Genomic DNA, 25,526 nt, shown 5'->3' on the forward strand with positions numbered 1-25,526 from the left:
AAAACCAACAATAAAACATGGTGGTGGATGTATAATGGTGTGGGGTGGCATTTCGGCACAAGGACAAAGCAGATTAAGATTAATCGAAGGTATATTTTATCATTATTCTAGATTTTACTCTATCGGGGCTAGATTTAATTTGAGCGCTAATTGTAACTATATTTTGAAGGAACTATGGATGCCAAAATGTATCACGGTATTCTCGTTCAAGGTGTGAAGCAGGCTAAAGAAATATTTAAAGGAGAGCGGTTCTATTGGCAGGAAGACAATGATCCGAAGCATTCGGCTAACATTAATAGAGGTTATCTTTCTAGAAAAGAAAAAGACGGTAATGAATAAAGGAAAATTTTCTATTATTTGTATCCTGGCCTGATTATTTAAAACATTCGCTTTTTCTGCCAATTGGTTATGCAGGAACTTTGATTCACTTGGAATGGCCTCCACAGAGTCCAGATTTAAGTCCAATAGAACAAATTTGGGATTACGTCAAAAGCAAAATGGACACTACAGAAAGATCTTCTAAAGAGGTTATGTGGAAAAAAATTCAAAAAGAATGGAATAAAATCCCAAAGAAAGTTTTGAGAAAATATATTCTGTCATTGAAATCAAGATGTGCAGCTTGTCTGAATGCTAAAGGCTATCATACCAAATATTAAAAACACTTTGCTGATTTTCCCTAATGCTTTTGTTTTAGTTTGATAGTTCATCAGAAATAAATGAAAGATTCAAAATTTCGGATTTGTAATAACTTTTATTCCAAAAGTTCCCCATTATTGACCACAACTCTTTTCATATTTACAGGCATTGAGTCAAAAATATCCGTTACGTATGCATCATCGGTTGACAGTAACGAAAAGTAGCGTTCAATTTCGGCCCATAACATTTCTTTCGAATGAATCGGTTGATGTTGCTTGTTAACATCCATTACTACTCTTGAAAAAACAGAGTTTAGAGGCATGATATCGCCTGACTTTTCGGGCCAAGAGGGAAATAAATGGAAATCATTTTCCTTCATCCAGGTCTTAACAGCTGAAGCGACGTGGACAGGGAAGTGATCTTGTATGAAACAAGACTGGCGAGAAACATGTGGCAGCACGTCACGTTGCAGCAAAGCGATATACATGCGAGTGTCAAATTTTTCTTCAATCAGTCGAATCATGCGAGGTCCTTGAACCGAGAGGCATGCCCAAACAAAAACTTGTCGCTCCACGTTACGGCTGGATGGTCCAAAGTACTGAGAAACAATACCCTGGCTATCAAAACTGATACAGAAAAGACGTGCACAAGTTAATTTTAAGTATAAGCTAGTCCCACTAGTAAAGTTTTTTAAGTTTTAGAAATTTCTTTGCTTGCGTGAAACGAGCTTCGTCACCACAAATTTTTTTACGCCAATCAAATTTGTCCAATTGACTGTTCAAACGGCAAAAATTGATTCTTCTCTCTTTGTCAAACATGTTGAGGATATAACTAGCCATAACGTATCGAACTGTTGACTGCAGATTCCAAATAAGCTTCTCAAATTAATAGCTACGAATATTCACTCAGAAAAACTGACGACCGGCCACTGACAAACTAAGTTAAAAATTAAGGCTAAACAGTAACCAAATTGTATACGCAGTTGTCAAATTAAAAATGAGAAAAATGACCTTGATGGGTTTTCACAAATCAAAAAAGGTAGCGGAGCGCCCGCCGCGTTTAAAAAAGACACTAAATTTCCGGCTTACGCCAGGCGATAGAGGTTGCAAACCCTAAATGAACTCTTCTGTAGTCTCTTATTTTAGCAACTGGGGAAATTAATAAATCGGGGAAAATTCGGAAATAGTTCCGATCATATTGGAAATCTTACAGTTAATTTATAAAAGGGAAATGTATAAAGGGTTTGAATATAAAAATTCCCTTTAAAAAATTAAATATATAAAAAGCAATATGAAAAGCCCATTTGCGCCATAAGACAACACGGGCGGCGTCGGAGTGATCCGATACTTTGGGCGCCACTTTTCTAGGCCTAAAAAATAGGGGAAAAAATCTGAAAAAAATTCAGACAATAGAAAAGACGTAAAATGACATAAATCCCAAGTTTGGTGAATTTATGTCATTTTTCCGATTTTTGCCACCCGAAAAACCCATATGAAAAATACACGCCGCCTTATGGAACGGCGCGGGGTGATCCCATACTTATTGAGGGGACTGTAACATGGTCAAAATGGGACATAACATGATAATAACATGGTCGTAATGGGAAGTAGGTCACTTATTGAAGCTGAATGTAGGGTAATATGTATGTAGCGTAAACAATTTGAAATACAATGTGCTCTATATTGTCATCCTCTTCGATTAATATTTCTACTTTCTTAAGCTTTGCAGTAGGACAAAATACATTTTTTTTTGTATTGTGTTACATGTTATTTGTTTGGTTCTGTTTCTTGAATATATAGGGGAGACCGGGGCTAGTTGGCTTAGGGGTAAGTCGCTCTTTTCCCTTTAATTTGGCGCCACTTGCAATCCACAATTTTTCAAAATAGCCAAATTGTTCAGTTTTATCAGTAGATGGTGTGTACCAAATTTTTTTCGTCTGCACTTAAACCTTGACGTTTTAAAGCCCAAAAATGTTTTTCGTCACCCGCCAGTAACTTTTTTTTCCCAAAGTGATTTCCTTTTCATCAATTAGGTATTGAGTGTACAAGCAAGAGATTTGCTTTTTCAGAAAGGTAATTCATTTAGCTAACTGGTAATCAAATAGTTTTTCCAATTTAGTGTTCATTTATGTAAGTAATTTGAAAAGATGCTATGACACCTACCCATGGGGTAGGTAGGCCGTTTTTTTCGGGGGCAAGTTGGCCTGTTTTTTATAGTCCTGTGGCTCTGTCAAAATTTCCTTTCTTTTTCTTTTTAGATTACTAAAAACTGTGTTGAAGAGGAAAGACTTTATGTGTTACAATTGAAAGAGCCATTGAAATGGTTTTAAAAGAAGTAAGAAGAGTTACCAATGTGTGAATCCCATTTTATATACCAAGAAGAAGTCTGTAAAGCTACATTGACAGAAAGAAGAAAGACATTTCTTCAATTATTGGAACAGATATCTAGAAAAAGTGCCTGCAAACTTAAATGTGCTTTCTCAAAGTTATACCGGGTAACATTAGAAACTAAATGCAGTCTTCAGAATAATAAATTGAGCTAATGAGTCTACAAAAATTTTATCGGCAGGTTTTCATAGATGAAGAAAGGACTATACTAGTTCATTTTTTCCATCGATCAGCAGACATTTATGTTTTCCTGTCCTGTGTAAGAAAGCTTTCAATTTACGCCCACAATGAATCTCTAATTACCACTAACCAACATCGACAAAACTTTAGCTAGGCCAGACTTGTTGACTCAAGAGATTTTATCCAGAAGTTGGAGTGCAGTGTCTCATTTACACACCACAGAAGAATCGTGTTATGCTTAAAAACAAGATTAATTCAGTGTATGTTTTTAAAAGTTAGTTTATGGGTTCGTGGGTTTTGTGAAAACATTTTGTGTGTGTGTGTAGCATGTCCCAAATGCTATGTAAAAATGCAATGCCAACTTGCCCCAATTCATTGGGCAACTTACCCCGTAATTGGGGCAAGTTGCCCATTTTAGGTGTCCCATTAAAACGTATTTTTTGGCATAAATTTTTCCTTTTCTTAGAATTTTTTTGACGCTACTTTTTAGTTAAGATAATAAGGTTACATTTAAGCTAAAAATTTTATCATTTCAATGAAAATTACGACTCCCAGGAGCGGGTGTGTGAAAAAATGGCCTACTAGCCCCGGTCTCCCCTATATGGGGAAGTATAGTGTAAATGTATTCTTTTTCTTTTTTTTTTTGTTTGTTATTTATACGATCTTTTAGCTACTTGAAACGAGGATTTGGTGGGTGTCCTTACTTGCTGACGATGGTTTAACGGGTGGTCTTTTTATTTTCGTCAGAGATTTCACTATTTTTGTTCACTGCCTATTTCGCCTCGCCCTAGTGCGTACGTTTCGCCTTTTACCCCAGTGAAAAGTTGACCTTCCTTGCTGTAATTCGAAAAATGGTGCGCCCTAAACGCTTCAAACGCGTTATCTATGCGGAGTCATCCGCTAGTTCGAATCCGGGGAATCTCCAGGTTCCACCAGTGTCGGTGGTTCCTCCAATCGTTATTCGGGTTCGTCCCGAATCTCCCCGCATTGTTCCGGTCGCTGGCCCTTCTGGCTACGTTCGGCCGCCAACTCACAGCCAAACTGCTTCCGTAGTGTCTTCGTCGGCTGTCCGTACTGGCCCTTCTCGGCCGACGGCTCGGAAGAGTTGCGGAGTGCCTTTGCGTGTCCCGGCGGGTGGCCGTTCCGTCCCGTCTGTTGTCGAGTCTTTTGTGCGGCCGACTAGCCCGGCGCGCTCTGCCTTTCGGCCGTACGTGGCTACCGTGGTGCCCCAGCCCCCGCCCGCGTCTCCGTCAGGAAGGGGGCAAAGCGTAGGTGAAATGCCGGCGCTCGTTCCCATCTGGCCGCCCACTCTGGTGGCCGGCCGTTCGTCAGGTGCTGGCTCCAGGTCGCCATTGGTTTCGTCTCCGGGTTCGTCGAGCCCAGCCGAGCCATATGACTTCGAGACCCAGCACAGTCTTGAAGCCAATTATTTGGCTACTCTTTTAACTAGTAAGTACTCTATTTTTTTTTCTCTTTTTTTTTCTTTTTAAATTGTCCCCTGAAGGAGATGCCGTGGAATGTACCAGAGATGGAGATTCAGCAATTGTTTCCAGATGAAGGACCAAGAGGTCTAGAAGATGACCTTATTTTTCTTTAAGATCAGATATCAAATGGTCAAAAGAGTAAGAATAAAGAAAAAAAAAGAGAGTGAAAGAAAAAAAAGTAATACAGTTCAGTCTTGCGTCAACCCTCTTCTTTACAAAAACTAAAAATGTACGGTCGGGGACGCGGATATCAACTGTTAAACAACGCAACAAGTAGTGAAGTGAACAATTCAATAAGAAATGAAGAAGAACTGACAAGTGAAACAGTTAGTGAAATTGTAACAATCCCAGCATCAATTTGGAAACGTGAGCTTTCGCCACCACGGCCTGTTTTAGAGACCGTGCAGCGCCTCACTGAGTGGAGTTTTCGACGGATGGAGGAAGATGGAAGAGCAAAGGAATGTTCGTCACCACCAACTTAATATTCCGGATACACCAAGAAGTCCGTCGCCCGTTTCCATGGAAGAGCAAGAAAATTACTTTCAGCCACCCAGAATCATCCCAATGGCCCCCGGAAGTCCCCCTCCACCTGACCATTACGGACGACATTTGCCTCCATCGTAAACGAGCTCGTCCGGGCAATTGATTATGACGACTGGACAACAGCGCGGGAACTAATGGCTGCACTACTAGACGTCGACCCCCTCAATCGGCGGACGCCATCCCCGCCACCATCAGAGGAGTGGTGGGCGCGCCTTCGACCTCCCGGGAAGAAGAAGAACCAGTCGAAAAACGAGCAAGGATGGAGGAGATGGAGCAAGAGGACCAAGCCGCGCCAGACGTCGCGGACCCAAACTTTGACTGGGGAACCATCTGAGTTCCTTATCTCCCCCCCCCCCCCCACTTCAGATCGGCCAAATCCTTTTTGTTGTTTCCATAAAGTTTTTTGTGGATTGAAATCCAAATATTTTGCCCATGTTTTTTTTTACCATATGTGTTTCCCTCTTCCCCATTTGCTCTCTCGTGCTATTCCTTCCCTCTCCTCCTCTGCGCGTTCAGATGCCACGCCTTCTCCTTCAACCTCTCCTTATCCCTTCTTTAAAAATCCCCAACTGGCCGAGGTAGTCATCCAGTAGCAATAAAATAAAAATAATGAGATAAAAAAAAACAAAAAAAATGCATTTTTCTTTAAAGCCAATATATACCAAACTCCGTTGGACGGACTGCGATGCACCTGCTGTCTATTAATAATAGCCCTAGTTTAGTCAAACATATTTGCCGTAACATTTTAATCATCGATATGGAAATTGTTAATCGGGATGGAAAAAAACAAAAAAAACTGTATAAATACTAACCCCAGCGACCAACACTCGTACTCAGTCACTCTCCACTCAGTCACTCTACCACTATTACTCAGTCACTCGACCACCCTTACTCAGTCACCATGCCACACCTCTCGTGGAATCAAGAACTGGCTGCCCAGATGACGGAGCACCGTCAGATGGGAAAAATCGATTTCGTCGGGGAGTTAATATACCCCGACAAATCAATCAACCTCAAGCTTTTAGACGAGGTCCAAGGCCTCTGGAACAGAATACCGAGAGTCCAACAGCAAGACGACTACTACGTCTACATGCCGATGGAGCTGTCTTACGAGGAATGTTTGGACACCAGCGTCAGAAGCTTTTACCTCAAGAACCCAGGAGCAGCCAACGTTATATATCGTTGTATACTGCCAAAAACCCTACATCAGAGATTTCTACTCCACACACCCTAAAAGAACGACTGTCATCATCCAGCCAGGAGAGAGACACAAGGATGCCCTAGCACGGCAGACGGAAGAGGTAAAGAACATGAGGACGCTGAACCTGTCAAAAAACTCCAAGACTGGAACTTCGCCAAGGAGATATTGAAGGAGATATTCGACATAGACCCGCTGAACCACCGGACGCCTTCCCCTCCACCTGAAAACTGGGATTGCCCACCAACGAGACCAGAAGAAGATCAAGCCGCGCCGCACGTCACAGACCCGAACTTCGACTGGGGCAATATCAGACAGCTGCCACCAGCAGGAGACCTTCAAGAATGAGTTCCTTATCTTCCCCCATTTCAGATCGTTTCGGCCAAAAATGTTTTTTTATCGTTGTTTCCATCAAGGTTTTTTGTGTGTACTGCTATCCACGAAGTGCCTATGTTCCCATATGTGTTTCCCTCTTTGGCCGCAGCCCGCTGGCTGCCGCGATCGCCATTGGCGTAACCAAAAATTCTGCCATGAGTGACTCCCGAAAAATCAACGACGTTCGTATCAACTGTGAGCCGTTAAATGGTGACAGCGTGCTCCACCGTTTCGCTAAGAACAATTGCTATAGGGAATTCGCAAAGGTTTCGCCGGGACCTGGGGTAAATTGCCGAAACAATCGAATGGTAACGCCGCTGATTGTAGCGGCGCAGAACAGCGCAATCCGCGCCATCACATCTTTAATCGCCCTGGAAGCTGACATCGACGCTCAGGATGCACACGGTAACACAGCGATGCACTATGTGGTTCTGAACTCTTCGGATAGGGCAATTGACTCGCTCGCACACGCGTACGCGAATTTCAATATATATTAAATTCCGTTGGACGAACCGCTATGCATCTACTGTCCATTAACAATAGTCCGACGATTAGCGAGACAATTATGTCGAAATATTTTAAGAATTGATATGGGGATTGTAGACCAGGATGGGAACACTCCATTCATGGCTGCTGTCAGATATGACAGCCGCGCCGCATGACTTGCCGCCCCAGTCCTTCCTGACTTGGCGTAAGTCCGATATGACTCGGCGCGCCAGCAACATGCATATCACCCTTCTCATGTACCCATTAATTAAACCCCAGTATATAAGCCGCTTTTATACACATCTTGTCTCTCTCTTTTGTACTCCTGCTGGTCAACGCCTGACGTCAATACAGTTGCTTGCCTCTTTTCCTGGCCTTTGTTCTTCCCTGTAAGCTACACCTTACATGCATGCGTCAAAATGCGCGCCTTACATTTGATGAACGTGCCACTTCGAATAACATCGATGCACATCAAGTAAAAATTGAACAAAATACCCAAATATTTTTGTAAGCCCAAGGACTAAGATTTCGGCCCGGGAGAAGCACTTTTAAAATATTTCCGTTATGATGAAATGAAATACTTTTAATTTCTAAAAATATTCTTTTAACTTCAAAGTTAAGAAAATTCAATAAACTTGATTTACGTTTGTTAAACTTTTTGAAACGAGTTTCAAGTTTGCTTGATCCTAAAATTTTTATTGCAAAATTTGTAGGAAAAAAGCAAGTAATTCTGGCTTCAAAAAAGTTTACTAAACACTAAAAAAGAAGTCAATTTTAAATGGACACAGTCTAAACATTTTAAGTATCGAAGAAATTAAACAGTGAAATGTGTATGTATGTTGTGGACGAAAGCTCAACGAGAAATGTGAAACACAACTGAAAAATCGTAGAACTTTTAGGAACTGCAAGAAAGGGGCGTGTCAATTCAGCAGAAACGAAGAAAATGTAAAATAGTCGAGTTGCTATTGGTAGGAGATTTATCGTGGATGCTTTGTGGGCGGGGAATGGAATGATTCTATGCATGCCTGACTAACTGTTGTCCTGAAAAGTGTAGGTCTTTATATATGGTCAATATACTGGTGTACCCGAATAAAAGAAAAAAAAAACAGATGCTGGAAGCATGGCGCACATAAAGAAAATATAATGATTTGCTTCAAGCTGTTTGTGACGTAGTGGTAGGACTATATATAGGTAGTCTGCGCCGCTAATTGGGAAAAAGAATAAAAAGAATTAGTTTTCATATTTTTGCGTTTTTGTTTACTAATGAAGTCAGATATTTGACAAAGTTAATGCACGTTATATGGTAGTAGCCATATATTTTGAATTGAAATGTATGATTAAAATCACTACGTTAATTCTTGTTGAGGTGCGAGTCACGCGTATATAATATATGATCTTTGATAAGCCTAGTCTTAAAGTTTATATATTTATATCAAGACACTTCGTACATATTTAAGCAAATATCAAACTTGGTACAAAACAAATATAAGGTATTTGAGTTTTTTAACAAACATTCAATTAGGCCTAATTTGTTTGACATAAAAATAGGACACGAAAAAGAAATAGTAAAGAACTATTGCCAATAATATTATATTCACGCTCAAATTGTAATAAAGATCTGGGAGGTTACCTATAGGCCTACTAATAGGCCTTATATGTTCGGGCATATGCTGTTATGGTGTTATCACATATTCACAAATGACAAATATAGGCCTACATGCAATTCGTATCTGCTGCCAATATTATAATTATAATAAACGAAATAAATATATTTTCAACTATTTAGTTGAATTAACATTTCCTATGTAATAATTTTGGGACATTGTTGAGGGGTGGGTGGGTAAATGTAAGCTATAGTAGATATCTTATCCGTGGCCGCCTTTTTTTTTAATTTTTTCGATTTGTTACGATCAAACCGTCGAACTCCACCTCCCCGCCGTAGTACTTTGATTAGGCCGGTTGACAGCCCCCCCCCCCCTATAGCAACGTCTCCTAGACAGTATTTCTTAGAGAGCCATTATATATAGTCGCGGTAATAACTGCTGATCTGACTTCTAAATGTTGCAATCACTATATCATTTTTTAAAGCAGAATATCTTCGTTGTGTAATAAGTGTCGGAATCGAAATAGGGCTCTTTTTTTAAAATATGAAAACAATGGGCAAAAATGAAACTGTTGGTGCACAGGTGCTCATCGCTATCGTGTTTTTTATGTGTCGCGAGGGCTTTTCTTCTTTTTATAAAGGTGGTTCTTCTCTCATGAGATATCACAATTCACAAGAGACTGTAAAAGACTTTTCCAGCACGTCAATAATAGAAATAAAAAGGCAAGTGTACCAATCCAGTTGGCGATATTTACGAGAAGTTAAAAGAGTGTGCGCGAGTGTTTTCTCTCCTGATGTTTTACCCCTTGGGACATCAGCAAAAATATCTTTTACAAAACTCTATACATGAATTAAATTCCCATGAGTGCAGGACTCCCTGCTGCAGAATATACCCCCTTGGACCTTTATACACTCTAAAACCATGTGCAACTTTCTGCATATACCTTTAGTGTATCCAGGGGAAAACGAACTCAGGAAACCAGAATTTTGCATGGGCTCGTGTTGAAATAAGCGAGAGGAAGAAAAATGCAAAGCGTTTTCTAGAGCAAAACTTAATTCATTTCATTGATCGAAACGTTGATTATAGCTGTACAAATCTATATCTCAAACAAAACGCACAAATTGGCTTGTTAGCTTAATTGTGGTAGAGCGCCGTGCCGAAGCCATGAGTTCGATTCTCTTATTACTAGCCGAAATCTCGAGCGCCAAATCTCTTGTTATTGTTATAAAAAGATTTGATTATTTTGAATATTTCCCCCCTAGGTGAACGTTTAAATTTTTGTATTGCATTTACGACATTAAATGATTTTTTTGCTATAGCTAATATCAGGTCTTGTACTGAATTAAATCATTATTTCATCAATCGTTTAGATTGCGCAATGGTCTAAATATATAGTAATATTTGCAATGCGACCGCTTTGAATTTCCTGTTATTCCAGATGCTCATTGTGTGACTTGTTTGCTTCCGAATCAGTGAAAACACAATTGACATCAAATTAAATAAATTTATTTTATTTGGGACAGAAAATGGCTTATAAGGAATCGCAAAGATATAGGCATATTAATTATTTAACACGGTGCTTCGTCCATCTGTATATCATTAACGGCAAAACCCATTTTGGCATAATATAACAAGCAATAAATTAGCTGCTGGATGATGGTGCTTAGGGTGCTTATCGTCTCTCACGTTGATTGTTCAATTTTTCCGAATTTTTCACGATTGTTGGAGATCGCTGTTCCATTTCATCTTTCTTTTTGTAAGTTTTTGGGGTGGACAACCGAGTATTATAAAATGCCCCAAATATAAGCTGGCGTGGTTTAACTGTTTTCGTCTTGCTTTGGGTATTAAATATCGCGCTGGAACAGCATCCGGTCGTGTTTCTTTTTGCCAGTTGGCTGACAGAGGTTAAATTTTGCCTGCTGCGCACATCACATTGCAAGACAGTAACACTTTAAAAAAAAGGAAGGGGGAGCATTCAAATATTTGTATCACGATATCTTCAATAATCCATGGATAATAATAATAATTTGATGAAAAATGGCTCACGATGTACTCACGACTGAGCGGATGATGACTGATATTAAATGAAAGAACGATGAGAACCATGCTAGAAACTTTGTTCAAGGGCAAACCCTTTTTTTCAAAAAATTCAATGAAATAGCTCATATAGATTTCTGTCGGCATCTGGTTTTAACTCCCAACAAACCTCTAATAAAAGTAATAAAAACAACAACAATTTATTTAGAGAATCTTGGACACGGCCGGCTGCTGTATGGCTGGCTGCTGTATGGCTGGCTGCTGTATGGCCGCGCCGAACCAGTATAACTTTATATATAGCCTATTTAGGCTTTCTCGGAAAGGCAGCGCACAAGCAGCAGCATCAGCCATTGTGAGCCGAAAATAAAAATGTGAATAATTTATCAGTAATGTGCTGCAGTATACTACTATACCGCATAAGAGGACTTGCTTACAATACTTGCTATGCTACAATAATTGCTTTACAATTTTGAATTGTTGATTTAATTGCAGATAACTCGTGTGTATTTGGTCATTTGGTGGCACTTTTTTGTGCTGTCGTGTTCTGGGCCGATCGGTCGAAAAGGATCCCCATCAATATCGGGAAGACTTGACGACCAATCGAGACACTCACCTCGAAGCAGAAAAACGGATTCAAAACTTGACGTGAAAATATAGCTCATCAGCCTGGACAAACCGACAAACCTCACACAGAAATTTTTCCTAGTCCCGAAAATGTCGAAAAAGATGCGCCAGAGAAGTCTAAATAACTTGGAGAAGCTAATAATCTGAATTATTTAATCGTTCTTGCACTTCAGCTTATTTTTCGAAATGCGACACGTACTCCGGAAACGGCTCGGGGCGGGCGTAAGTGGCGTGATCCGTGAGATCAGCGATGTAATGGTCCGTTTCGTCACTTATTCCGTCGCTGTCCTCGTCAGCACTGCCGACGGCTTTCCGAAGTTTCCAACACGGACGGAGATCGCTGCTCAATTTCTTTTTCTTCTTGGCCGTTTTCTGGGTCAGCTGGATGACCGAGTAATGCTCCAAATAGGCTGGAGCTTTAACTGTATTCGTCTTGCTTCGGGTATCGCGCTGAAACAGCATCCGGTCGTGTTTCTCCTGCCAGTTGGCTGGCAGGGGTTGGTTTATGGCCTGTGGGTATCGCATTGCAATGTACAGTAAAACTTTTATTTTAAAAGAGAGGAGCCTTCAAATATGTTTATACCACGATATCTTCAAGAATCCAAGGGTATTTAATGAAAAAAGGCTGTCGGCACTCGGCTGAGCGGAAGATTGGAAATGGACGAATGGTCGTTATTGATGACTTGCTTCAATTGCGAATTGAAATTCTGTTCCGGAATGTTAGTCCACCTAAAAAAAGCAAAATTCCTTTTACCTTTACGTTTAAAATTATTTTTACGATTTTTTAAATACGAACACCAGACGATGTTTGGACGACCCTTGAGCATCCTTCATGTCAAATGTGCTGATCGGTTTCATCTGTAGAAATCTAATAAAGAAACGAAAATCTCGTTGGCAATCCTCTTCAACTTGATGTTGGTGTCTCTGATCCGGCCCATGGAACGTTGCAGCCATTCCGGGAACTCGTCCAAGACCACTGGAATTATTTTTCAGAAATATGTGTTTATAATTAAGGTTGACGTAAAAATAGAAAAATAATTACCATCTCGACTGTTGTTGCTATTTGACGACGCCAAGAGTTTGATTGCCCACGGCTTCAATTTGTCAGCCGTGCCTTTAACTAATTTCGTCTGTGGATCTCTAATAAAGGCGAGTGCCTGTAGATCATAGAAAATTAAATATGTTTGATGTCGATAACTGGCAATAAAAATTTTTAGTCGTATTTAACCCGCAGGGCTTCCAAGACTCCTTTTTCTTAGAGGCTGTTGCGAGCTTGATTTAACAGGTTGGCCAACCGGTCATCTAGAAAACCGCTTAGATTTTCCGCCGGCATCTGTTTTAACCCCAAGAATGTTAACACAAATTTTGAACTAAAGTAATCGGAAAACGTTTTGTAATTAATGAACCTCGGGGTTCGGACACAGTTTGATGATGGCCGCCGAACCAAAATATCCAGTGACTAGTCGGTTTTCTCGGAGGTGGCAGCCCACAGTTATTGTGACTTTGTGAGTAACAACGATCCCTTTGTGGTATATCGACAAATGTGAATAAATAAAATAACAGGAATAACAATGGCAACAATTTCTCAAATATTAACTAAAAATTCCGAAAAAAACAAACAGTTTTAATAAAAATGCGTGACTTACCGGGCCACCAATGCCAGCCTTCTAACTTAGCCAAAACCATTGTCTCCCCAGTCGAATAAATTTACGGGAGGCTAACGTCTTTTTTGGTTCTGCGACTTCACTTCCATTTCCAGTTGATTTTCCTTCACCCTTGCTGCTGCTGTTGCTACCGATTTTGTTGTTAGCCATCTTTGGCGGAAGTTGAATTTTATCTAAACCAAAACTGCCAAAACTCGCTCTGCATGACTTCACTGCCCAATAACGAACCGTAAACTGCACTAAATCCTTTTATTACGGAAAATGCGGAATTTCAACTTTTATGAAATTGCGCAGTCAACTTCTCTCCTTCTCTAACCTTCTGTTTGAAAAGAGGTCAAAAGACGAGACAATGTGGATAGAGGGTGAGTGAGTGAGGGGGGAGGGTATGCTAGATGCGAGATGAGCCTGGGAAATTTTTTTTCAACGACGATGACTTAATTTCGCATTGAATCGTGATTGAAATGTCATCAAGTGTAAGGCGAGTTACATTTTCTGGCATCAACGTTTTTGAAAAGTTATCGAAAACGACGGCGTCTCGCATTTTGCCGTCGGTTATCAGTCGAGGGGAAATTGCGGAAATTGATGAGAACAAGAGAACACAATACAGAAATAAATTTAGATTACCGCATTATTTGTTATACATACAGTTTCAAATCGAAGAAAAATCGAAGCGACTGCTTACGGATTTACTAAAATTCATTACCACAAAATGTATCAGCAATTTTTAAGTTAATCAACATTTCAATGCTCTCCAGTGTAACGTCGAATTAATGCACAAATTAATAAATTAATGAGCACCGATCTGTGTCGAACCAAGCTCCTTTCAAATTTGATTTTGCAGAGTGGCGAAACAAGAGTAGAGAAAACATCATCCGCAATAGCCCCATTGAAAGATACATAATCTCTTAGTCTTATGTTACTCGATACAATCGTGATTCTTCTAGTTCAATGGGAAATGACGAGTTGATCGTTCAGTCGCTCAGATGAAACAGTCTGCGTCACCGATTGTTCGCAATAGTTACGACCTTGTCAGCACTACCGATTCCCTGTAAGACAGCATTTTAAGAAATAAAAATGTTAAATTTAACCATGTTAAATTAGATGTAAAATATCTTGTGTATAGCCTATGACGGAGCACTTGTCGGCAAGTGCACAATATTTAGATCAACGAATAAACCCACAACATGTACTTTAATTACATTTTTAGATAGGCTAAAAAAATATTAATCAATTGATCGCCCCAAGATGGACGAATAATCGTAAAACAAAACATGAGGGAACTTCTAGCCAAAATGGATGGACGATGGAAGTCGCTGGGACACAAACTTCAACAACAGAAATATCCCTAAATTAGTTAAATCACCCAGCAGACAAGTAACCCAAGCTCCGAGACAAAAACGGACGCAATTCAACCAAAATAAGTAACGCAATCACGCCAAGTGATGCGTCATATCTGCTCCAAATAATTCTGCGCTAAATGTAAATGTGTTGACTAGGTTTTATAATTGAGCCACAGCAGCGTACTAGTGGCGCCATCACCTTGACGATTTTTCGTACCCTGTCAATTACAATGCGGGTTACAATGTTTCCACAATTTGCTCAATAAGTACTACCGGAAGTATGCGAAAAACAGTTTAATTTGATGTAAAGTGCGAACTTATATCAATTACGAACTAAAGCTCAAAATAAATGCCAAATCTTGAAGACCGATACCGTAGTTGATTCCCTAGACATATTTATTTATTACCTAATTACTGGGGGAAATCCTGAAAAATTTCAAAGAAACGCAAAAATTTCAGCAGTGCGGAATATCAGCGTGTGACTGCCTGACACTGTCTCCAGATATTTTCACATGAGAAATAAGACAAAGTTAACTTGATGACAAAAAAGCCAGTTTAAAACTTAGTGATATTTCAACAACGTCAAATAATAAATGAGGATAATAGGCCATTAGACATGCAATATCTACCCAAACCAAATTTATTATCCAACATAAATTTATTACCATATTCGAATTTTACATAAGTTTCGGTCACATACTTTCAGACGAAGTAGTCGGGTGATCTCATCCATCTGAAACTGAAATTAAGATAAGCCTGTTAATTGTGATAAACATTTTGACACATAAATGGAGATATTACGTCTCAGTAACTATGACAAAACATCAGAGGTTAAGCACAACACTAAAACACAAAGTCATCTAACCTACTGAATTCGAGCTAACATGTACCAAAATGGGCTAATGGGAAGTAAAGCGCAATTCGTTATACCTTTATTAAATTAGAAAACATCTGACACGAGACGCACCTTACGGACACCAACTGAAATTCGAAGAAAAGAATCGATTATCATTCTTTTGACTTATGAAAAATGTACAACCCATTTAAAAATAAAATCAGCAAATGACAAAATGTCTCTTCCATCAAGACATCAGATGACACGCACGAATAAACATCATTTTAACACGGAACCCAACCGGAAACAGGTGCGAGCGACTTACTTTCCAAAATGGAAACTCGAGCCAATGGTGTTGCTTGCCATTATGATTTCCGACCTGCCAAAGAATTTTAAAAATTAGTAAGTGAAAAACGGTTCAGGCAGTTAACAACTATAAGTCAGCATCAGATAACGATTGGTGGTCTATTTTGTCGTCATTCAAACAGTCAAGAGTAGCAAATAAAGTGTTCATCATTCTCATAGTTTTACAATAGTAAAGAAACCATTACTTACCGATTATAGAATGGATTGTACCCGCGAGAAGAAAGCCCAATTCCTAAGAAAAATAAAAAAAAATGTAAGTAAAAACAGACAGAAATATTTTATGGTAAAAGTGTTCATTTCAGATTTGCAAAATTTTTCTTCTTCAACATCAGATGACCTATGCTATTGAATCATCATAAATCAAAATTGTTTCACAGATTTCAATATAAACATTACCCGAGTTCTAATTGGATGAAACCAGGACTTCAACAAGGTACACCTTCATCACAGGAAACCTATAAATAGAAGCTTGTTAATATATATCCCTTTTCAAACACGGAAATATGGACAGGCTTGATGAAATAGAGCTGATAAATATTTCCTCCATGATATTTCGAGTTAATATTTTACGTCAGGATTTGACTCAAGAACACAGTTTAACCTAACTTACTTCCAATTTGGTACCACAAGATTCTTTACCTATTCACATTGATGGATACATAATCAAAAGCTGTGCACCAATCAAGACCTAAAATAAAAGTCTAAATTAATCAAAACATGAAAAAAAAATCAATATCAGTTGACACACAACTAGGCTCATCAGATAGGAGCGAAAGACTATAATGCAAGATGTCTTCACAAATATTAAGATTGAATGTTCTCATCATAAATGTGTGGTAACTTATATTAACTTTAAAATGTTCACCTACATTTTAAGCAGGAAGGAATTCGCCTGCGGACACGTCGGTTTGAAGATTGCTAGGATAGTGGATGCATTTGAAAATTACAACCACGTTGTTTGCCTGAGAATCTATAGTAACAAAAGCTGGAGTTTAACGGCATTTACAGAGATTAGCACATAATATCGTTAATTCAATAATTAATTTGGAACTGAGATTTAATCAAATTAAACGAAATACTACAGAATTCAAGTTCAAGTAACCTATATTTCGGTAAAATGATGTACTTACCACGGCACTACGGCAGTGAGGGCGATAACGATAACTTCTGAACATTGGCATTTCTAGACTGCAAATAAATACATTTTCGAAGCAGAAGAAAATTCTGATTCTAGTTTACTACCCTTCCCGCAAAATCCAACCCCCTCCACCCAACCAATCCTAAAAATAATTTTCAGTATTTGTTCGAAATCTTTCTTAAATTATATTAAATTTTATAATTTACATTTTATAATCAAATCGCCAAACCGTTCTGAAAATCGTCGTTTCGTTTCGTTTTAGTTTTGTAAAAACTAAAAAGTAAAAACCCACAGTTAGGCGCTTCTATCGCTAGATGGCTATCACCTTTTGCTTTTTTGGCATGTAGACATTGGGACGGATTACCACAAGGACTTTTCAAAAGCGTCACTAGAATACGACACTAGAACCACGATGTATCAGGAGAGGTGGGCGAACGCGAGAGGAAAAAACTGTGCCAACTTTCGGTAATCATTCTCACTTCTGCCGCTAGGTTCTCTAGTGTTAGTGGCCCTGAAATCTGGCGCGAAGTTTAACCATTGTGGATAAAGCATCGCGGTTTAAGGGTGTTTTAGTTCAGTAAAAATAAAATTAACACCATGCTAGTTTGTAATAACGTAAAATCAATTACAATTTATTGATTTCAATAAAAGAAATTTTAAAAAATAAGTAGTGTTGTCCTTATTATTGGTCATTGGTAGAAAAATAGTTAAAATTGGGGAATCTAACAAACGTTCTCGTCATAGAGGGGAATAGTTATTGGGAGCATGATATACCTGGTCGTTAAGCCTAAGAAACTGATTACTTATTGCCTTTTCGCAAGCAGCAGTGAAATTTTTCCTGACATTTTTAATTGCTAGTCGAAGATTCTATGACATAATTGGATGTTAGTTAAATGAAGAAGAACGAAATTTGTAAATAATTAAAAATTTTAATAAATCAAAAAATTTTAATAATCAATATGGCCGCCGCGGCCATATTGAGTCAACTTTTTCTCGGCTCTTATGGCCGCCGCGAGGTTGCCATGGCTGGGGTACGCGTTATTGGTTTGCTCTATGGCAGACGCTTTACTTCTGATAATTCGCGCCCAATTTCAGGGCCACTAACACTAGAGAACCTAGCGGCAGAAGTGTAAACAATTTCAGAAAGTTGGCACAGTTTTCAGAGGGGGCGCCCTACTGCGTTAGCCCACCTCTCCTGATACATCGTGCTAGAACGCCCACATTTGTATTACCAACAGAAGAACGTTTAAATTTTAGTAGCGACACTGGGCCGGGGCCGGAAAACACATTTCGAACTCGCAGGGGTAATAAATGCTTAACACTCGTCTAAGAAAAAAATATAAAAAGGTTTGAATTTTTTAAATAGAATCATGACGAAAAATAAACAAAAATTGAATGATACCTGCTAGGTGGCCGTGGGCGCATAGCTCGGCGAGCGCGTGCTGCCCACTGCGGTGGCCATGAGGTCCCCGTTCGAGTCTACCCCGTCCTAGTGTCGTCCCTAAAATTTGGACGTTCTAGTGTCGCACGGACAATTGTTGTTTTCCCGTCCTAGTGTCGCCGATAAATTATGGACGTTCTAGTGACGCATGAGACGTTCTAGTGTCGTTATGATTTTTAGAAGTTTCCCGGCCCAGTGTCGCTACTAAAATTTAGACGTTCTAGTGAAATGCGGACGTTCTAGTGTCGCGTTCTAGTGTCGGTTTGCAAAAGTTCTTGTGGTGATCCGTCTCAATGTCGCTATGCCGGTCAGAGAGGTGAGCTACGGAATTGAAGGTCAGTAGTTCAAATCTGGAGTGATACTTTTATCTTTTATTTTCTAACAGAAATCCTATCCAAAGATGGATGCTATTTAAGGATACTGTGTATACACAAACCGGTATATTCAAGGGACATACAAATGGTACGTGCGAAGAAGGGGAAATAAGGATCATCATGAAGCATTCCATGGATATGCTGTTTGTATCTCCCTTATCCTTGGGAGTACGCTGCAGTCATATCCATGGTACATAGCTGTGTTAGTAGGGTAACGCTTAATATCTCGTAAACGGGTGGGAATTTCGTCTTTCTGCAAACGCAGGTAAATCCGGCGTGCAGAGACGTACGTGATTATATTTTTTATATTTTTTTAAGGCCTTTTCCGGATTTAGATCTGGAAAGCCGCTCCGGGATTTCGGTCTACTTGAGTCGTGGATCGCTTGTTAAATCTTTTAGTATATTTATGGCGCAATTTTGGTTTCCGATCGATGAATGTCGTGAATGCTTGATTTCTTTTTAATTAGAAAGGAGAGGGGGGACATTTCGTCTTGTGTTAATCATACACCGAACTTGCGGCTCAGCTATTATTTTTTTTAATGAGAAGGAGAAGAAGTAAGTTCCCCTTCGTTGTGCTGTGAATTTCTCTGTATTGGCCCACTGACGTACTGTGAAATAAAAAGGCAACCATTTTAATGACCTGAAACTTTGCGAATTAATGCCAAGCGAGTTTGGGTTCTACTTTACCAGCGAAGAAGATTAGCGGATTTAGTGGGCTTTCACAAGTATTTTATGCGTCTCTCAAGATTTCTCTCAAGCTCGTCTCTTTTAACTTTTTTTTTTAATTTCGGAAATTTTATGCAAATCGTTTTTGCGCGTTTTTGTTCGTTCGACGAATTTCCGAACAAAATTTTATGTTTACTTTTAAATTTAACTCCTTTGGAATCGGAGAAATAAAATACTTCAATGTAACCCGGTGGTACTACCGGTAATACTAAAACGAAATGGGAAACATTTCAAATCAATTCTTTTCTTTTGATTTTTTACAGGAAATAGTGTCAATAATTCGTTTTCTCAACCTTCGTTCAATTTAGTTGTCTCAATCTAGTTATAATTATTGTGTTCATTAAGTTTAGCTATTTTTTTACTAATCCGAGAGAATAGCATCAGCCGTTAATAGATAATTTTAAAAATAATTTTCTCTTAGGTGCCAGTTGATTTCTGCCTCAGTATTGGAAATTACCCATCATTGGATGGACGCGAACATCCTGCTCTCAAGGTTAGTCAGTTTTATTACCGTCACTATAGAATGGAGTTTAAGATGATAGAGGAAATAAAAAGTTTATCAGCCCTCCGTGCCATATTAAATTGTTCAAGGGTTTGAAAGGATGTTTTCGAAGAATCTGTTCGGTTAGATCAGTTAACTGTTATTCCAATACCGTTATATATTATATTTTCAATTCTGGCAAATTACCTGCGCGTTTGTCTCAGATGGCTTCGGTTTTTGTTCTTTTTTTAGTAGCAAAGTGAATCGGAACTTTTGTGAACTCCCACCTTTTCTCTCTGTGCTAAAACAGAAAGTAATTTTCAAGTTTCATTTTATTTTATTTTTTTGCAATCACGTAATTGTATTGCAACATTGGATTAGTAATCATTTCCACCTTTGTTTAACCACCTCCTGAAAACTTTTTACCTTTTGTCTTGGAAATTCTGCGATGTTTGATTGTTCGTTTCAATTCAAATGAAATGAATTATAACCGTACTCCCGTTCACGAACAATTCTTAAACAAACTGTAAGCTTTATATCTTGGTTGCGTCGACACCTGAAAATCGAGGAATTATTTTCTTTTGGATTTCCGACATGCCACAACTGCTGTGTGCCTGTTCTTGGGTACCTTAACTATGAGCAGATCTATCGCAGATCAAACGACAAATATTTTTCAAAGTTTTTCGATCTAAAGACTGTTGTTCGGTAATTCGGTGACACATTTATTCTGAATGAAATTCTCCTTGTGTCAACCGTCGCCCATTTTTTTTATAAAGGCGTAACTCCCACCGGGAGTATTGCCATTTTGTATTAATAGCGAGGTCGAGCATGAATAAAATTACATTTGTAGATGAATGGGTGTGAATATGAGTTCAGGTGGTAGATGCTGTGACTTAGATGTGACAATTATGCGCGAATGCGGATACAACATGTCGTGACGCGTAGCTAACCGAATTAGCTTCACACTGAGTGTGTCAGAAACCAGAAGGATCTCATCCGTCGCACGAGGCTAGGTTGAACCATGCGGATATTCCCAGCCCACATGAAAGCAGAGGAGCGAAAAAACGTTCAAACATAAAAAAATAGGGACATAGGCCTCACGACAGCCGAAACCGGTAATAATCTCATCCGTCACACATTGTGCGGTCGATTACCCAGTCCTTGCTGACACGGCGATACCAATCAGAAATAAGCAAACAAGTAACTATAAACAGAAACCGGAGGAATCTCATCCGTCACACAGGGCGAGGTCGAAACCAACCAGGTCTGACACCAGGGGAACAGATGCAGAGTAGGAAAAAAGAAAAAGTTCGTACAGCAATATAGAGTCTCTGGCCTCACGACAGCCGAAGCTGGGAAGAGTCTCATCCGTCATCACATGGTGCGGTCGATCTCCCAGCTCCTGCCGACACGGCGTACAAGACATATGGACGTATTATCAAGGTGATATTCATACAACAGAAATACAAGGTAAATGTGGTTGTGTTAAGTCTTCCTGAGTCTCTTAGTCGCAGAGATGTATCGCAACATTGCTGTCCAAACGACCCGGTGCGTAGGGATGTTGTCGAGTGAGGGAGGCTAGGGTAGCGCGCATTCACGACACGCTGCAGAGAAGCTGATCCTAGGGTGGCTGAATAAAATGCAATAAAATAGAAAGTGCTCTATTGACTCATGTGGCTCACCACAGGAGCAGGCGGGAGAAGGACGAAATTTAAAGCGGTATTGGTGAGTGTTGAGTGCGGAGTGGCCGGACAGGATCTGAGAGAGCTGGCAGTTCAGCTGTGCAGAGAGAAGCATTGAGGCCGACTGAACGGTAGGAAAGAATGACCTGGTCGTCGTAGCGTTTAACCCGGAAGCCCACTCTCGTTCATGAAGAGATTTGATGAGCATGGACGCTACCGCACCAGCTACCTCTTTTGGCTGACGCAACTCAATAACGGGGTGACGTATATCTGAGGATTCACAGATCACCCGAGTCAGGCGAAGACCGTTCGATGACGAGAGGTCCTGAGCTACGTAAAACGATGTATTGTGGCGAATTGGGACCATGGAATCCAGACAGTTTAGCTGAAGGCTAGAGACTAGTTTGCCTAGAATAAGAAAACTAAGCAGTTTAGTAGAAGGAGAGATGATTTCCACATGTTCATGTGACTGTAGCGCTCGAGCAGTGAGCACAAGGGCCCGATTCATAGCGAATAGGTTTGTCATATTATCACTTGTGGAGACAGGGAGAGCACCAGAGTCAAGGTCAACAACATTCTTGTGATTAGCAGAGAGAATAGCAAACCGAGGAATGCCAGCAGATCGGGCTGTTGTAACAAAGATGCGTATAACCTGGGCTGAGGCTGGAAGGAGAGAACATCCCTGTTCGAGCTGAATTGGCTTGTGAAGACAAACCCAAGGTGGCCATATAGGAGGGAGAGGAGGAAGACTATAGCCTCCCGGCGTCGGCAGTAACAAAACGTCTGGAAAGTATTTGCCCGGCCATTTTTTAGTGGAGCACGAGAAGTTCGCATAATTACTAGTCGAGAGAAGGAGGTACGCAGTTTTCATCACCGTAAAATCAATTAGGTCCACATTGGCAAGGACCAACAGGGCATCAGTAGAGGTAGTTTCCAAAGATTTGGTTCTGGCTATTGCAAACACTCTTTGGAATGAGCGTACACATTTCACTCCTTTTTTAGTGGCCAGAAAAGGGGCCCATAGGGAGCACCCATACAGAAGAATGGGTTCGACTGCAGAGAGGTATAGGTATCGGAGTCGCCTGTCATCGTATCCCCATGTTGCCCTGAGGTATGACCTCAATGAGAAAAAAGCCTTTTTTGCGGCCGCAATTTTCCTTGCTACATGTAGCGACCACTTTAAACGTGCATCGAGAGTCAAACCAAGGAAAACCGTGAAGAGGGAGGGGCCTATACGAGTTTCGTTAATAAAGAGATGAAGATCAGACCAATCAACAGATTTGTTAGATATTAACATGAACACCGATTTTGGAGCACTCAATGACATTTTGTTTTGTACGTACCAGTTGAGGACTTGATTACACATAAGTTGGAGGTTGTGAGTCGCTATAGCTGGATCTTTGTGCGATGTGGCTAAGGTGAGGTCATCTGCAAAGCCTACTATGGCGAACGGAAAATCAAAGTTTAGTCTCAAGACGTCGTCAATAAGGACGGACCACAGAATAGGAGATCCACCCTGAGGGCAGCCTAAATTAATAATAACGCTGGCTGATGACCCGCTATGGGAGAGAAGAGCCAGTCTGTTTTATAGAAAGGAAGACACAAGTTTGACCAGGTAAGTTGGACACTCGCGCCGGGCAAGAGCCACTAGAATTGCAGGGTGCCAGGCAGCGTTAAAAGCGCTTTTTATATCTAAAAAGGCGGAAGCAGTGGTACGCTTGCTGAGCATACCTGCTTCACAAAACGTTACGAGAGCATGACCTGCCGATTCTGTTGACCTTCCAGAAGTAAAACCATGCTGGTTGGGACTAAGCCAGTTGGCTGACGATGAATGCCATTGAAGCCTATTCAGAATTATCTTTTCGAGCACCTTAGCAAGATTGTTCACTAGACTAATGGGGCGAAAACTGCCTAGAGCATCGTACGATGGTTTGTTTGGCTTACCAATTATGAGGACTTTAGAAGTTTTCCAGGCCTGGGGAAGGAACTGAAGACGAACGCATTCTCTTACAATAAAGAGTAAATTAGTCTTTAAGACAGGGAAACATTCCTTGATAATAGCAGCCGACAGATCATCGGATCCGGGGGCCGCTTTGTAGTTGATTGAATCTAATGCGGCGTCCAGTTCTTCCACAGTGATAGGAGGGCCTTGAATTACGGAGGGGACCGAAACTACGTCGTCAACAAAGTACTCCACCAGTAGGTGAGATGGAAGGGACAAGGGCTCTGTCGGAAAGAAGTGCAAAGCACACTGCTTTAGAATCAAGTTCGCATCGCTCACCGTCGAGCCATTTACAACTAGAGCGCTCGGGAGACTTATGCCCTGAGTTTTACTCGACAATACTTTTAGAGCAGAATGAAGATCGTTACTGTCAAGGTTGGCTTTGCATAAGAGATTCCAAGAAGCTCTCTTGGCGCGTCGGAACTCTCTCTGATAAATAGCCCTAGAGGCAGAAAAAATGGCCCTGTTTCCCTCTGTTCTCAAGGCAGACCAGCCTTTGAAGGCCTGTCTGGCCGTATGTCTCAGAGCGCATAGCTCCTGGTTCCACCAAGGCATACCCCGCGACTGACGCGAGCGTTGGTTGCTCCTTGATTCGCACGCTACCACAAAAACGACGTCTGTCAATTCGGTCACTAAGGAATCTATCTGCTGCTCCGAAGCTACTAACGGTATCACTATTCTACCAATTGTAGCTGCCACTTTTAGGCGCAATTCCGCCGTGTTGATACAAGAAATGTGAGGGATTCTCGGAGACCGACTACCAAAAGATCTAATCGGAGTGACAGAAGGACGACCGATCTCAAAATATATGAAAGGGTGGTCGGAGAACGAGGGGATGGATGGAAAAAACCAACGAGACAGACCAATATTGCCACCTATGGCCGTTATGTCCATGAACGTAGTGCCACCTGGAACGAAATTCAGCTCCGCTAAGCTGCAATTGGCTAATCTTAAGCTAGCTTCAGACAAGAATAACTCGAACGCAACGCCTTTCTGATCAGTTGCCGGAGAGTTCCAGAGTCTGTTCTTGGCGTTGGAGTCGGCAGACAACACCGTGAGTGGTGTAATCAAAGGGGTCAATTCAATTTGCAGAGCAGCCATGAAATCAGGGATAGATGGACGGAGATAGACCGAGATGAAGCGGACAGAACCTTTAGACGAATGCAGGTCAACCACTGCAATGTGATTACTAACACATCTTGACACTGCACGACAAGAAGTAGCCAAAAAAAGTTTCACCAATATGGCCGCACCATAAGCATGGTCGGAGCCAAGAGAGTGGAACGCTACGTAACCCTGGGGAATATCAGACAGAGTGGGTGTGGGTGTGAAGAGCGCATAAGGCTCTTGAATCAAAATAACATCGACACTGTTCTCTAGGATAACCTCAGAGATGGAGGCAGTGGCTAGCTTAGAATGCCGGAGGTTTCTATGAAATTTGAAGACACTTGAATATTGGTTGAGTCTGGTTACGTAAAGAGGAATTGGGGCGGCTCATAGTTGGTTAGATGTGTTGTATTTTACGAAGTTCGCAACCGAAATTTTATGAGCCGCACACACATAAGAACCAGCTGCATGATTCAGGGAACAAGAAGTGCATTTTAGGCTTGGGTGGGAGACATTGCAAGACTGCGTGGCATGCGCTCTGCTGCATTTACCACATGTAACTGGATTGGTACAAAACCTGGCTAAGTGCCCATAGCCTTGGCATCGATTGCAGAATCTGACCTCTTTATTGTAGTCTACTTCAATGACGGCATGTGACAAATTGTCTAATTTTAAGCGTCCCTGTTCCAGATAACGATCGCGGGTATCTTTGCAGAGTAAGCTTAATCTGACTAACGAGAAGTCGGCGCGATTGAAAAGGATTCTGACACTAGCAATTCTACCTTTCAGTAATGGATTCTCGGAATTTAGCTTGTT

The 25,526-nt window shown here is 40.6% G+C and overlaps 1 protein-coding gene and 3 long non-coding RNA genes across 7 annotated transcripts; 1 reads left to right on the forward strand and 3 right to left on the reverse strand.

Annotated features, from left to right (window-relative positions):
• Window positions 1-731: 731 nt before the first annotated feature.
• LOC124320408 lies at window positions 732-1,524 on the reverse strand. The gene is made up of 2 exons (XM_046783293.1): window positions 1,354-1,524; window positions 732-1,262 (listed from the first exon to the last, which is right to left on the reverse strand). The coding sequence occupies exons 1-2, from the start codon at window positions 1,473-1,475 to the stop codon at window positions 752-754; spliced, it is 633 nt and encodes a 210-aa protein (XP_046639249.1). The 5' UTR covers window positions 1,476-1,524; the 3' UTR covers window positions 732-751.
• Window positions 1,525-2,526: 1,002 nt separating this feature from the next.
• LOC124320466 lies at window positions 2,527-3,338 on the forward strand. Its single transcript, XR_006913864.1, has 3 exons — window positions 2,527-2,708; window positions 2,894-3,130; window positions 3,205-3,338. It is a non-coding gene; the product is annotated as an uncharacterized LOC124320466 (long non-coding RNA).
• Window positions 3,339-11,981: 8,643 nt separating this feature from the next.
• Window positions 11,982-12,897, reverse strand: LOC124320492. Its single transcript, XR_006913933.1, has 4 exons — window positions 12,597-12,897; window positions 12,351-12,530; window positions 12,138-12,283; window positions 11,982-12,064 (listed from the first exon to the last, which is right to left on the reverse strand). It is a non-coding gene; the product is annotated as an uncharacterized LOC124320492 (long non-coding RNA).
• A 573-nt stretch (window positions 12,898-13,470) lies between these two features.
• LOC124320455 lies at window positions 13,471-17,118 on the reverse strand. Of its 4 annotated transcripts, none has more exons than XR_006913849.1 (10): window positions 17,104-17,118; window positions 16,890-17,039; window positions 16,629-16,729; window positions 16,370-16,447; window positions 16,156-16,214; window positions 15,949-15,991; window positions 15,719-15,772; window positions 15,489-15,539; window positions 15,240-15,297; window positions 13,471-14,264 (listed from the first exon to the last, which is right to left on the reverse strand). It is a non-coding gene; the product is annotated as an uncharacterized LOC124320455 (long non-coding RNA). The 4 variants fall into 4 exon arrangements; XR_006913848.1 differs by having other exon boundaries at window positions 13,471-15,183; XR_006913847.1 differs by having other exon boundaries at window positions 13,471-15,297; window positions 16,399-16,447.
• Window positions 17,119-25,526: the final 8,408 nt, after the last annotated feature.

This window comes from Daphnia pulicaria, chromosome 1 (assembly GCF_021234035.1).
Source record: "Daphnia pulicaria isolate SC F1-1A chromosome 1, SC_F0-13Bv2, whole genome shotgun sequence".
Lineage (NCBI taxonomy): Eukaryota > Metazoa > Arthropoda > Branchiopoda > Diplostraca > Daphniidae > Daphnia > Daphnia pulicaria.